A 12,996-nucleotide genomic window follows, 5' to 3' on the forward strand; every position below is an offset into this window, starting at 1 on the left:
AGGGCCGATGACGACAGCCGTCCAGCTTCGTGTGGGGGAAGCTTCCTGCGAGCGTTTACCCACGCTTTTTGCTTCGAAGCGCAACACCGAGGGATCAGGACGAATTGAGATCATACTCTCCCATCCCATACACGCAGAGTTCATAGAACAAGCTAGTTATTTTATCCGATCTAAAGCTACTTTACTCCCTGAATCGCCTCCCAGTTTGCTCCGAAGGCAACCTTGAACTTCACTACTAGAGACCTACCGAACCCCTTCAATAACAACGCCATTTGTCTAAATTTGAGTCAAATGGCAGCATCGCGCTGGGACAGACTTGCCCTTCGAGTCGCAGGAACCGAAGCAGCTTCGATCCCTGTCTTCCTCTACGGAACCGCCTGGAAGAAAGACCGGACCGCTGACCTGGTCTACCAGGCGCTTTGCAACGGGTTTACGGCCATCGATACCGCTGGCCAGCCCAAACACTATCGAGAAGACCTTGTAGGGGAAGGAATAAGAAGGGCTATTTCCGAACGCAAAGTGAAGCGGGAGAATATCTTTGTATGTTGGTCAAGTTCCCTTGCATTAAAGAAGGATTCCCAGTCACTGTGGTATGGAGGATTGCTCGCTTCGAAATAGCTAGCTGATAGCGTATCATTGCCACACGCCAGATTCAAACAAAGTACACCTCCGTTGGCGGTCAGGATCCGGATAATATGCCTTACAATCCTGCATCTTCGATTACAGAGCAAGTCCACGCCTCAATAAAATCATCTCTCAGAAACCTCCGGCCCTTAGACGACCCAAGCTCCAAGGACAAAACGTATCTTGACGCTCTTGTCTTACATTCCCCGCTTCCCACCATGGAGCAGACCCTAGAGGCCTGGGCCGCATGCGAAGAGTACGTTCCCGACAAGATCAGGCACCTGGGCATTTCCAATTGTACACTTCCTGTCCTCTCCGCTCTCCATCGGACGGCCAGAGTGAAACCCGCAGTTGTACAAAATCGGTTCTATCGTGACACACACTTTGATGGTCCGGTGCGTCAATATTGCAGAGAGAACTCAATCATATACCAGTCCTTCTGGACGTTGACAGCCAATCCGGATCTAGTCTACTCTGAGCCTGTGGGGGTGTTAGCACAGCAAGTAGGGATCAGTCCACAAGCTGCCCTGTATTGTTTTGTGTTGGGACTTGGAAATACTGTGATTTTGAACGGGACGAAGAATGAGGGGAGAATGGTTGCTGATCTTCAAGCTCCAAAAAAGGTCGAACGGTTCTCAACGGAGCAACCGGAAGTATGGGAAAAGCTGCAGAAGGGATTCGGTGCTCTTATTGGAGAATCGGGTGGCTAACTAGTTGTCCAGCTCACCGGTGGCAGCGCCACAGGCTCGAACTCTAGGATAAATAAAGAAACTTTCTCAGAGGGTAGAGATAGGGAACATAAAACCCCAAGATTTCCACACAGGGAACCTTAGGTGCTCTGTGAGATTGATGGTTCAACGGGGAAAAAAAAGCTCTCCCGCATCTGTTCATGAGGGCCCTCAATTGCAAACCATATTACATCTTTTGAATGAATGTAAAAGAATGGCCATGAAATGTCCAGGTAACCCACATTGATCTAACTGGCCCTTTATCGCAATGGTGATAATTAATGATTGCCATCTTTCAGCTAGTGGTTAAATACCTGCTGAGCTGACGGGTAATGTTGTGAAAGGATTCTGTCTGAGTAGTGCGGAGAGTATGTGTGCGGCGGTCAAGCAGCTCCTCCCCCAGTTTTAACGCCTGAAGCAACACAATGAATTGGGTCAATATCTGGCTGGGGCCATGCCTGATGATCTGAGAGTGGACTCCGTCATTGGAGGCGCATGCTGTGTGCCCTTTATCGCCCCAGCAGCCTTGTCTATAAAGCCCTGTTCCGTCTGATGCAGCGTCTGTCTGAAAAGCCGATCGCAGCTGATAAGCGTTTATCAGCAAGGCCAGCGTGCTGAGTCATAGCCTTCCCAACCAATCACACGGCAGGAGCGTCATTGCAGGCCAAGAAGTCGGTGCTTTTGCGGTTCATCGCCATCAGCATCACTGAAAAAACGGCGACTGGGATCTGGCCCGGCAGGATGTGCTTTCATTGACCCTTTGGACACTAACCCAGCCATCCTCACTTATCCTTCTATTCCTTGCGCACCAGGTGTCCGCTTGAGATCCAAGCTAGCCCGTCTCTCGTCTCCCTTCCGTGGCTGCGCAGCAACCCCTCCAGCAAGCTGCTACCGCCTTGGTTGGCCAAGGACGCGTTGTGGCAGCAGTATTCCGTGCGTTCACTGTCGATGCCGGTCCCTGCATTCTTGCTTTCGTTCCGGAGCTGACCTACCCGCGTTTGTTTCCACTAGTATCCAGACGTTCGCAGTTTGGAGAGCATTCAACCTTCTCCCCAGCACCCTTCTACTCGTCATTGGTCAAGTGGCATCAATCCTTGCCGATTCCGCGCTCTCTCCGCCCTTCTCCTCGAAGCACCATAAACGCAGGGCTAGGTAATTTCCTGATACGAAATCACGACGTCACGAATCCTGCGCATCTGATACCCACACGCTCTGTTTGTTGATCCAAACCGCACGGCACACCTATCTTCTCGCCTTATCATCCCATCATTCCCTCGTCGCCGATCCGTACCCTCTCCGCCCGCGGCTTGGCAATAGCAGTCCTTAATATCCGCCGTTTATCATGACATCGCAAGGTTCATCGCGCAAAAGACCAGCTCCCGGCACTGTTCCGATTTCTCAACATCCAATCGCACCGTCACACAACTATCCGGTTTCCGATTCACAGCTCTCAAACGACCAGTTCCTACAATGGGGTCAGGCCGGTCCGCCGCTGGTTAATCCTCCAGGAAATTCGCCTATAGACCCGTATCAGTCTGTTCCTCATCCTGCAGATATGGGCAGCATTCAAGCAGCAAGTCAACAGCTGGCTCGGAGACCGGGAAACCAACTCATAGGCAGACCGAGGAAAAACGAACAAGGCGTAATGACGTTGATGGAACCTCCTCCAAGACCGGGAGAAGTAATTGACCCTGCAACTGGAGAAACAGAGGAGCAGTTGGAGCAGAGAGCTCTCGCTGCTAAAAAAGAGGCACAAGCAAAGAGGAAACAAATCCCCCCTTTTGTGCAGAAACTCAGAAGGTATGTGCAATATCTGTTCTGGGTTATGTTGATCGTTTCACTTTATTGACTGTGGAATTCCCCGCTGCAGTTTCCTCGACGAGTCCAAGAATACCGACTTAATCAGATGGTCCGAAGATGGACGATCCTTCATTGTGCTCGATGAAGACCAGTTTGCCAGAACATTGATTCCAGAGCTCTTCAAACACAGCAATTATGCCTCTTTCGTTCGTCAGCTGAACATGTATGGCTTCCATAAAAAGGTTGGGCTGTCAGATAATTCGATGCGAGCCAGCGAGAGAAAGAACAAGAGCCCGAGTGAATATTCGAATCCTTATTTTAGACGAGGCCACCCTGATTTATTGTGGCTAATCCAGAAACCCAAGAATGTCTCCCAATCGAAAGCTGCTGCGAAGGGACCTTCAAGAATGAAGACAGAAGGAGAAGGGGACGATGGTGAAAACGAAGAATACGTAGAAGATGGCGGAAGCCGAGAGGATAGAAGCAGATTCCGAGGCCAGTTATCCATTTCCCCAGGGGATGCAGCATTAGCCAAAGAGCAATTTGCGAACGTTTATCGCGAACTGCAGAATATTCGCCACCAGCAGCAAGTGATATCCAACACAATAAGCAAACTACGCCGCGAGCATGAACAACTCTATGACCAAGCACTTAACTTCCAAGAACAGCATAACCGACATGAGAATTCGATCAATGCGATATTGACGTTCCTAGCTACCGTTTACAACAGAAGCCTGCAAGGCCACGACGGCGCTCAGGGCATGATCAACTCTTTCGCTGCTGGGACCATGCCACAGGAGCAGGGCCAAGGCAATATCATTGACGTTGGTGACTACCTAGGAAATGTGGAATCGAATCTCAATCCGGCCCAGCGACCAACGAAAAAACAGCCGCTATTACTCAAAGCGCCTCCGGCTGGCGGCCAAGAACCCTCGCCCAGCCGAGCGAGTACATCATCGCCGGCAAATAACCAATATGATATACAGCAGGGTACGAACAATGGCCACGGCCATAGGCCTAGTACCCGGGCTGGCAGTGTGGAGGAGTTATTTGAGAGCGTAAGCCCACAGCATACCGGTCAACCGCCGCATCAGCAGCCATATACCCCTGTATCTCACGCGCGTAGTCCAAGTGACGCAAAATATCCCCCTCAGCGCGACATCATGTCACTCATCCAAAGCTCCAATGCCCGAAGCAACATGCAACCTGGCGCAGCGGACTTTCCTAGCGTCCTGTCTTCGCTTGAGAACGCCGGAGGCCACGTGCCACTTACTGCAACTCAAAGAGCAGATATGCTGCGTTTGATTGCAAATGAAAGCCACGCCTCCGACCCATCCGCTATATCATCGCCTAATAACGCCCTTATCACACCCAACCCCCCTCCAATGCCTCACAGCTATTCCACCCGATTGGCCAACACCCGCGCCGAAATCGACAATCTGGTTAAAATGCAGGCAGAGCAGGATCGGTCAGTACAGAACCTTACCAACATCCTCCAACCACTCAGCCCAACCGGTCTAATCCCTGGTCTTGAACCCGACAATCCTAGCAACGTTCCACCTCCCACACTTGATCTTGACCAGATCTTTCACAGCGGAGATTACTTTTCTGACTATGCAAATATGGAGCCCATCAAGGGCGGAATGGCGTCGGGATATGGATCGAACCAGGGAGCACAGACGAATACCCAAGACGACCATAACAATGAAAACTCCGGCGACTCGTTGGTTGCACAGGCGCATGACTTGTTTGATTTTGACAAACTCCAGAGCGACCATGTTGGAGAGCTGTTTGCTGATGGCAATACGGATCCTAAGCAGGCCCAGACGAATAGCTTCTTTGATGCGTATGGGAGCGGCAACGAGGGAGGCAACCTCCGCCAAACCGGCGCTGGAGATCTATCGGGGAATGGCGGGAATCGAATCACGGAAACTTTTACCAGCAGCGAGGCGACCAGCCCTGCCAACACAAGCGTTGATGAAAATCTACAGGCCTTGGACAACAGCAACGGAAGTTCGTTTGGGGCAAGGAGCCCTGTTAAAAGACGGAAGAGAGCTCAATAGAATTTTGGCCTTTTGCGGTAATCTTGCCTGGACCTGAAGACTTACTATGTATCCGCTCGCAAACCTTGCCCCCTCCGACGTCACCTCTCCTAAGATGCGATACTATCTCTCCCCCTTTGCTTTCGTTTGCCATTTTTCCCTTGCTGGAGGCATTTTGGCTTCTTTCGGGAGTCAAAATACTCTCTTTTGTTTCTACGCACAAAAAGCATGTAAAAGGTGTCTTTATGGTTGCTTTGTTGGATGCCGGTGTAGGGATGGTCAAGAGCAAAAATTGGACGGAGTTCTGTACTATCATCGTCTTCAGAGATTTAAACCTCCAAATATTAATACTAGCACTACAGGCATGAAATGAAACCCATTTAGTGGATATACATCTACAAAATCCCGCATATCTCTCAGTATCTCTTCTACCCCCTTCACACCGTCTCCCTGCCACTCGCCGCAGCGACTGGAGACGCCCCAGTATCCAATTACAACCCGTTATCTTACAGCCGTTTGATCCAGGGGCCTCCAGGACGCCATTTCATTGGACCGGAGACTCCCGTCAACACTGTCTCCTGGCCAATCTCCGCGTTGGATCAGCTCCCAACCTCGTCCGCCATGTGTTCCTCCAGCGACTGATCCTCCAGACGCCCTCAGCCAGTCAGAATCCTCCCTCCTGCCTCTCGCTTAAGCTAGCGCCATGATCTGGGGCAACCCTCCAAGGCATAAATATCTCCCATCTGGCCAGCTTCCTCCGTGTCTCCTCCCTCTTTCTCTTCCTTCTTTCACCAACCATCTTGCTTGACATACTATCTAATCTATCTCGCGTTTAACTATCATTTCCCCGTCATCTTTACCTATATAGCTCCCTGCCCACCCCCAATTTGCCTGCTAAGCGGGCCGTCAAGCTCAATCGAATCCGCCTAGCGTCGATTGTTTTCAGTTTTCCTTAGATACCCACCCCTTCACATCGTTCTGCAATTGTATCGATTGATACATTTTTCTTTTGAGCACCCACCTTTTTGCTAGCTGACAGAGTCACAGATCCAATCTTACCTCCCTATCGACTTCCGCCAATCTCGCTTTAGAATCCACATGATGACAATGCGCGCGCATAGATATAAAAACTAACATCGCGGTTACCTTACTGCATGTTGTTTTTTTTACTCTACCCTGTCTGATGGATTCATTATACACCTTTACTACTATACTATACAAAAAACACATACCAATCTTGATTTTATATCCGCATGATGACACCGGGCCCAAAACAAATACAAGAAACAGCATAGGGTTTGGGCTGGTTACGTTCTTGATTTCACTGGGCTTTTGCCTATAAATCTCCGTTCCACCCCCCTATTTTGTTCACTCATAGTCTGACGGATATACGCCAAGATCCTAACACCTGTTTTTGATTTGATTCTCGGTTGCTTGTTTACCTACCCGGTTCTTGTGTTTGTTGACATGTATTTCCGTTGCATTGTTGGTACTTCGTCGGTGTATATAATATAGAATCAATGTTACCAAGCATCAGTCACCGAACATGCAGGTATTCTTTTTGGTACGGCAATCAACACTTCAAGATAGTAGCTTGTCTGTTGTCGTAGTAATACATTGTATGTATAAAGTTCCATCGAAAGGGTCGACGTTGGCATTGCCCAACAAGGTTAAGATCAGACGCTGCAGGACTTGGCAGATCTTCGGCGGCTCCAGAGACCGCGTGCAGCTTTTCTTTCCAGGCACCGGCTGGCATTCAAATGCAAGGACTACGACTCTGCTGATGATAATTTTCCCTGCTTATTGTCGGATCAACGCCTTGCATCGCGAGTCATCCCTTAGAGGTAATGTAACTGCTCTCCACGCAAGGTAGGTGACGCAAGGATGATCATTCCTGCGCGCAAGCCCCTAAAGTGTCAAATTATCGCTCTAAATATATTAATTAACCGCCATGGAGACCATCTTGCATCGCAAAAGCTCTTGATGCCTTTATAGAACAAGTTAATGTACATATCATTACACACACACACACGGATGAGCAATTCCTGGAGGACGCTTATGGTGCACGTGAGCCAATTACCTTTTGACCTATCAGGGGTTCGAAGGAAACCCAGGTTTTGAAGCCGGTCAAAGCTGGACAGTTTCTCGCAAGTTACTGTGTCGCAAGATCGCCAGGCAACAATAAAATGGGGATGATTCTTCCGCCTATAGGTGTCTAGTTAAATGTCAAATGATACAACGAAATATGAGCTTCCGTTTGTTATGTGTACTTCAAGGCTCTGTATGGCCTGAGTGCAGAATATTGCAAGGGCCGTGCGTATCTGTTTTTCAGAGCTTTGTCGCAGCATTTTGAAGGCCTTGGTTGTTGGTAGAGACACGATTTGTATTGCAGCGGTGTGACAGACTCCAAACGAGAAAATTACGCATGAATGAGGCCGGTAGCATCATGTTTTTCATTCTGATTGGTGACCCCAAGAGACTAAAAGTACTTATACAGCGGAAATTAGAGTAGGTAGAGCGAGCAACAAGAGTATCAAGAGGGGACAACAGCCCAGCGTGAAGATAAGAGAGAAAGCCACAGCGAAGGGAAAGAGGGAAATCAAACATGCTACCAGCTTTGCGACTGTCCTTCCGAACCCGGATTTTGAGTTTCATCCTTCCGACCAGTCAACCCACCCAGAAAAGCGCCTGAATAAAAGTGAAAAGCGAGAATAATCATAGAGAAAATAAGAGAAAGGGAGAGCAAGCAGATATATAAGGCATCAACTTGACGAGAAGTGTCGAGGGTACTGCATGGACAACGGACCAAGGCCACAAGTTGAAGCCAATGTCATGATCATGAGCATAATAATGGACCGGCTTCAAGCAGGCTTGCTGTCTAGAACCAATGCTCGGGGGGAAGATATTATATATGACAGCACTGAAACCGAAGCTCGGGTGCGCCGGGTCTCCCAGCCCCCTGCATACTCGGTCCGGTATCAACGACATTCCGTTTATGCCTCAATCTTGGACTTCTTCTTCTGTTCAACCTTGAGTAACAGGGCCCGGTTGATGCGTGGGAGAACGCCTCCAAACGCAATAGTGGCGCGGATCAACGTATCCAGTTCTTCATCGCCGCGAATAGCCAGCTGTAGATGGCGGGGTGTGATACGCTTGACTTTAAGATCCTTGGCAGCATTACCAGCGAGTTCCAGCACTTCTGCAGTGAGGTATTCGAGGACAGCCGTAACGTAGACAGCGGCTACATGGGGAATCGCAATGTCAGCTTCGGCCCAGCAACTTTCCAAAGCACGTGTGAGCAGAGTATACCTTTTGCGCCAACGCGCATCTTGTTCTGAGTGTTGTTCTTTAAAAAGCGCTTTATACGGCCACAAGGAAACTACACAAGGATAGGGTTAGCAATACAGATCATACAGAAATTGATGGAAATCGTGTTGTAGCAGGTTAGGCAGAACCCCACATGCTACTCAAGGGTAGACAGCAAGTGCGAGGCGGGAGCAGACAACGATCACATTTCGCGTGTCGCATTATCAAAGAGAAGGTAAATCCAACACGATATTCACAAGACTAACCTGTAAACCAGCTTTTGCACTGTGGGATCTCTGAGTTTTGCCGGAAGCATCTTTGGGGGCACCCTTGCCTCCGACGGATTTGCCTTTTCCACCGGGCATTTTGCGTCTTAGATATGTCGCACGGTCCTAAATATCGATATGTCGCGTGAGGTGATGAAGGTCCGAGGTTGAGGTTGGGTCAGCACGGAGTAGTTGTTGGAAAAAGTGGCGATAACGCGTTTTTGTTGATGGAAGAAGGGAAAATCATGGGTTGAGACTTCCAGGTCGCTTTCAAGTGGGAAAAGAGTGGTTGATGGGAAAATCGCGCTATTCCTAATTCGGGTGGGTTTTCACAACCTCAATTCTTCACCAGGGGAACTGGGCGCCGCCTTCAAAACATAGATTCCAGCGCTTCAAGTTAGTTTCGCCTTCTGTAAAATGGCGCAAATATCCGGGTCCCTAGGCATGTCAGCTTTCATAAATAATACCTGCTACCCCATTCAAGGCCATCCCTGGATCAGGGCCAGCAGGGAGGCTATTCAAAAACTCCTCTCGAGCGTCTTGGGTTAGTGATGCACCACCGCGAATGAGTAATCATTCTTCATCTTGTCCTCGATCAGGTGCACAGCAGCTACCTTCAGACGATAGAAAGGAGTCAAGCCATTCGTTAGCAAGTGTCTGTTGTTACACTGATGTTTTGCGTTTTCCCTGACAGTTCGAGCAATGCGGCGGCGGCGGCGGGTGTGCTGACATAGCTTATGTCATCGCTACTCTCATGTGGCTGGTGGCTGACACGGCCATCAAGCCACTGGTCAACCACTCGCTCGTAGCCCAAGTGCATTCTCGTCTTCCAGCATTGAGCACCGCGAAACTAGTTTGGACAGTCAAGCTCGAAACTAGCGTGGGGCAGCATGATGTACGCATGTACTCTAGGTCTTTGTTTTTGCTCGGTCTAATGCTCGGCCTACTACTCCGTACAAGTTTGGTTTGAGTCGTCAAATTTACTCAATTTACCCTGTCCTCCCTGGCCCACAAGTTCTTTGTGTCAATAGTGGATGACGTATGTGCAACCTATCCCTCAAGAGCGCTTCATCCCAAACTTCAACACAAAATTGGGTATCCCAATTCCGATTAGTCCCCAAAACCCCGTCATATGTTCTAAAATTCTATGTTAGAGTATGTACAGAATAGCCGAAGCAAGAAATAATCTCTCAAGGCGGGTATTCAATCCATTATTTTGCAGTATGGTTCGCAAGAAGGATGCTGATATGGAACAGTTAGTCCCGCCACGGTTTTCATGGATTTGCATAGTCATGTTTCTGTTTCATCACACCAACAAAGGCTTTCAAGGCAAATCAGTATGATCAAACCTCTAATATTTCAAATCTTCATAAGCACAGTGGCACGACTATAAGATTATTCGCATCTTGTATCAGGGTGGTGGCTCCCTTGGTCCCCATAGGACGTCCTCGAGCCTAACCGCCAGCAGTTCACGCAGTCAGGCTCCCGACTGATTTCTCCTTTAAGCGTTCAAGTAACCGACAGTTAGCAAAATCAACGCCAAGTCCAGCAGCCCACATGTCCGATGTGTGAGGACGTCACGGAAACGTTCGAATTCTGTCGGCACCGCGGCAGATCCTACGTCCGTCCCTGCCAAGATGCGTTGCAGTGCGATCTGCTCATATCAGTGGACTTGATCATCATGTCCTTCTGTCCACATTGTTTCAAGCTGCATCTGGTGCTCGACCGGTCGGCGTCGACGTCTCCAATCAGAGGGGATTCAAGCGACGTTACGGGGTAGAAAGGGATGGGATTCACGGCCTCTGGCATAAAATATGACATGGCCTTAGCTGACAGTTGCAATCGTTGTAATCAAAGATTGTCAGCTCTTGGTATGGATGTTTCGGAAAGCGACGCCCTCTCCCCCTCCCCGCCGGCGGCAGGAGGCCGCAATAGACCCTATTCGAGTCGCCCCATCGAGAGGAAGTAGAGTTGCAATTTAGGTAGGAGTGCTTCACTTAGACTTCAATCTTCGGTGATACCTTCTTGACGACTCTACTTGCCGTCGTAAAGGAAAAGCCTCGTCCTGTATTATATAAATTGCCCTACGGCGTGCGGATCTATTTTTGGTGTTCCGGGGCGAGGTCTTTCATCACGTGACAGAGTGCGGCTTCAAGAACACTCTGTTAAGTTGGAAATTTTCCGAGCTGCTTCAGGAGATTTGACAGCTTCCAGCGGAGTCCCAACGCAGCACCCCTTTTTTTTTTTTGCGCCATCTTTCCCTCCTTATTCTCCTCGTGTAGGCCTGTGGTCGCTTGACACTCTTTATTCACCATGAATCCGCAAATGTAAGTCCTGGCTCGAGAGTCCAGACGGCTTACTCCTGAAAGCCTTCTGCGCGTCGACGCACCTTTAAAATCCGCGCGAAAAGCTGCGCTGACACGTTTTTTTTGTAGATCAAACCTTGCAATCATCCTCGTGATGATGCAGGTGTCGAAAAAGATCCCATTTGACAAACCTGAGGTCCTTCTCGGTGTACGAACGATGTACATTGCCTCTAATATTATAATCGCGGCCCTCTACCTCTACGTTTACAGCCAGATCAACAAAAAGAAGGGTAAGACATGCCTTGTCCCCTCACCTTTAGCTGTTCTCGCGGCTCAAGTGATTCCGGGGCTCCTTTCTGCCTGCCAACGATTCACTTTGCATATGCTTACCGTTCCGTGGCAATACAGATCTCAAGACCTTGAAATATGTTGAACCCGCGCCTATGGGCTCTGGAGAAGAACCCCGTCCCGTCGTCACCACGGTCCAGGACTATGACAAACAACAGCTCCGCTCTCAGTTCAGATCCCAACTCATGGGTGTTGGTATGATGTGCGTTATGCACCTTTACTTCAAGTATACAAATCCACTCGTCATCCAGTCGATCCTACCTCTCAAGGGTGCTTTGGAGGCCAACCTTGTGAAAATCCACGTGTTCGGACAGCCGGCGAAGGGTAATCTAGAAAGGCCGTGGAAGGCAGCCGGAGGTCTAATGGGTATGGGCCAGGGCGAGGTTAAGAGTGATAAGGCGAGTGTTGAGAACGCCGAGAAGTCCTGGAGAGGTGGCGCCAAAGATGAATAAATCATCTTTAGGATTTGTATTTTGATTTACTTTCTTCTTGAGGAGTTGCACGGGTTCTAGGCGATGCCGTGGTTCATCGATTTCTCCAAATAGACCTGGAGATAGAGTTAGATATCAAAACCTAACAGAGCGTTCTCGCTGAGAGAGCAGCATCAACATCCTTACCCTTGAACGATTTTGCGAAACCCGCTTAGTTCCTAAGTTCGTCAAGAAATCTGTATCCTTACACCAGTGCTTTACATGTGGCTTCTACGCAACGCAGGGGCCTAGTGTTGTGTATGTAACTCCCTCCTTCCCTGGATGGATATATTCTCCGGAGCGATAAGCTTCGAATCTAGGTTTTGATTCCTTGATTCTCAAAATCAGGAAAGAAAATATGCTTCTGCGCCAGAGATGTATTCTTTTGGATACGGTCACAGAGGAAATGAGGGAAGAGTTAGGATCACACACCCCAGCTTCTATCCACACGCCATCAGCAATAACATCTCACCACGCCAATTACTCCTCGATCTGTTGGCACCAACAGCGTGGCATCAGGTACCCCAACCAGCTTCACGCCGGATCAACGTTGACGCGGGCCGGGGTTATGTTTTCTTTTGTAGGGTGAAGGGGCCGCCAAGGCTATGGAGGGGCAGCCTGCAGCGGTCGGCTTGTGACGCACACCCATGCCATCATCCTCCAGAAATTTCCTTTGTTGATGGTGGGGCTCATGCGAGCATTGTTCTCGTTGATTTTTTATTTTTATTTTTTTGAGTACCTCCGTGCGCGGCAGTTCTACGGCAAAACACCTACCAGGATCATCGGGAAAGCCACTGGATTGTTTGAGATGTCATTCCGGCTGGAACAGACCCGAGATTCAAGAACAATAACGACCCTGCTCACAGCCCGTTGATGATTTCTAAGCTTCACCAAGAAGTGACACAGGCCAGTCTAGCGGGTGCTCCGCCGCCCCCGAGTATCTATGTACAGTATATTGTAAAACCGAGTCCCTGCAAGAACCAATTGGCACTCTCAAGTTCAGAGAGTGGAGGCGAACGGAAAGGGTCTGGCTGGCGGCGGAAATACTGCGAAGATATCGTGAGGATTGACATCACCCGGCTTTAAATTGCGGGACAAGTCGGGGA

General features: G+C 49.3%; 7 protein-coding genes across 7 annotated transcripts; 6 read left to right on the forward strand and 1 right to left on the reverse strand.

Annotated features, from left to right (window-relative positions):
• Positions 1-60: 60 nt before the first annotated feature.
• Positions 61-1,593, forward strand: CIMG_06398 (aldo-keto reductase). Its single transcript, XM_001242501.2, has 2 exons — positions 61-540; positions 651-1,593. The coding sequence occupies exons 1-2, from the start codon at positions 292-294 to the stop codon at positions 1,332-1,334; spliced, it is 933 nt and encodes a 310-aa protein (XP_001242502.1). The 5' UTR covers positions 61-291; the 3' UTR covers positions 1,335-1,593.
• CIMG_06399 (heat shock transcription factor) lies at positions 1,480-5,521 on the forward strand. The gene is made up of 5 exons (XM_001242502.2): positions 1,480-1,585; positions 1,652-2,285; positions 2,364-3,152; positions 3,223-4,620; positions 4,702-5,521. Exons 3-5 carry the CDS (start codon positions 2,695-2,697, stop codon positions 5,213-5,215), a joined length of 2,370 nt encoding a protein of 789 aa, XP_001242503.1. The 5' UTR covers positions 1,480-1,585; positions 1,652-2,285; positions 2,364-2,694; the 3' UTR covers positions 5,216-5,521.
• A 1,918-nt stretch (positions 5,522-7,439) lies between these two features.
• CIMG_13053 (uncharacterized protein) lies at positions 7,440-7,909 on the forward strand (the record flags this gene model as incomplete). Its single annotated transcript, XM_001242503.2, has 2 exons — positions 7,440-7,449; positions 7,692-7,909. 2 exons carry the CDS (start codon positions 7,440-7,442, stop codon positions 7,907-7,909), a joined length of 228 nt encoding a protein of 75 aa, XP_001242504.2.
• On the reverse strand, positions 7,625-9,447 carry CIMG_06401 (histone H2A.Z). The gene is made up of 3 exons (XM_001242504.2): positions 8,767-9,447; positions 8,504-8,573; positions 7,625-8,435 (listed from the first exon to the last, which is right to left on the reverse strand). The coding sequence occupies exons 1-3, from the start codon at positions 8,863-8,865 to the stop codon at positions 8,188-8,190; spliced, it is 417 nt and encodes a 138-aa protein (XP_001242505.1). The 5' UTR covers positions 8,866-9,447; the 3' UTR covers positions 7,625-8,187.
• On the forward strand, positions 9,184-10,584 carry CIMG_11742 (uncharacterized protein; the record flags this gene model as incomplete). Its single annotated transcript, XM_012358668.1, has 6 exons — positions 9,184-9,310; positions 9,501-9,661; positions 9,798-9,861; positions 10,023-10,103; positions 10,244-10,334; positions 10,434-10,584. 6 exons carry the CDS (start codon positions 9,184-9,186, stop codon positions 10,582-10,584), a joined length of 675 nt encoding a protein of 224 aa, XP_012214091.1.
• A 403-nt stretch (positions 10,585-10,987) lies between these two features.
• CIMG_06403 (inorganic phosphate transporter) lies at positions 10,988-12,055 on the forward strand. Its single transcript, XM_001242506.2, has 3 exons — positions 10,988-11,093; positions 11,202-11,362; positions 11,481-12,055. The coding sequence occupies exons 1-3, from the start codon at positions 11,080-11,082 to the stop codon at positions 11,870-11,872; spliced, it is 567 nt and encodes a 188-aa protein (XP_001242507.1). The 5' UTR covers positions 10,988-11,079; the 3' UTR covers positions 11,873-12,055.
• Positions 12,056-12,248: 193 nt separating this feature from the next.
• Positions 12,249-12,976, forward strand: CIMG_13054 (uncharacterized protein; the record flags this gene model as incomplete). Its single annotated transcript, XM_004445312.1, has 2 exons — positions 12,249-12,409; positions 12,757-12,976. The coding sequence occupies 2 exons, from the start codon at positions 12,249-12,251 to the stop codon at positions 12,974-12,976; spliced, it is 381 nt and encodes a 126-aa protein (XP_004445369.1).
• Positions 12,977-12,996: the final 20 nt, after the last annotated feature.

The sequence above is a fragment of the Coccidioides immitis genome (genome assembly GCF_000149335.2).
Source record: "Coccidioides immitis RS genomic scaffold supercont3.2, whole genome shotgun sequence".
In the NCBI taxonomy this organism is placed as follows: Eukaryota; Fungi; Ascomycota; class Eurotiomycetes; order Onygenales; family Onygenaceae; genus Coccidioides; species Coccidioides immitis.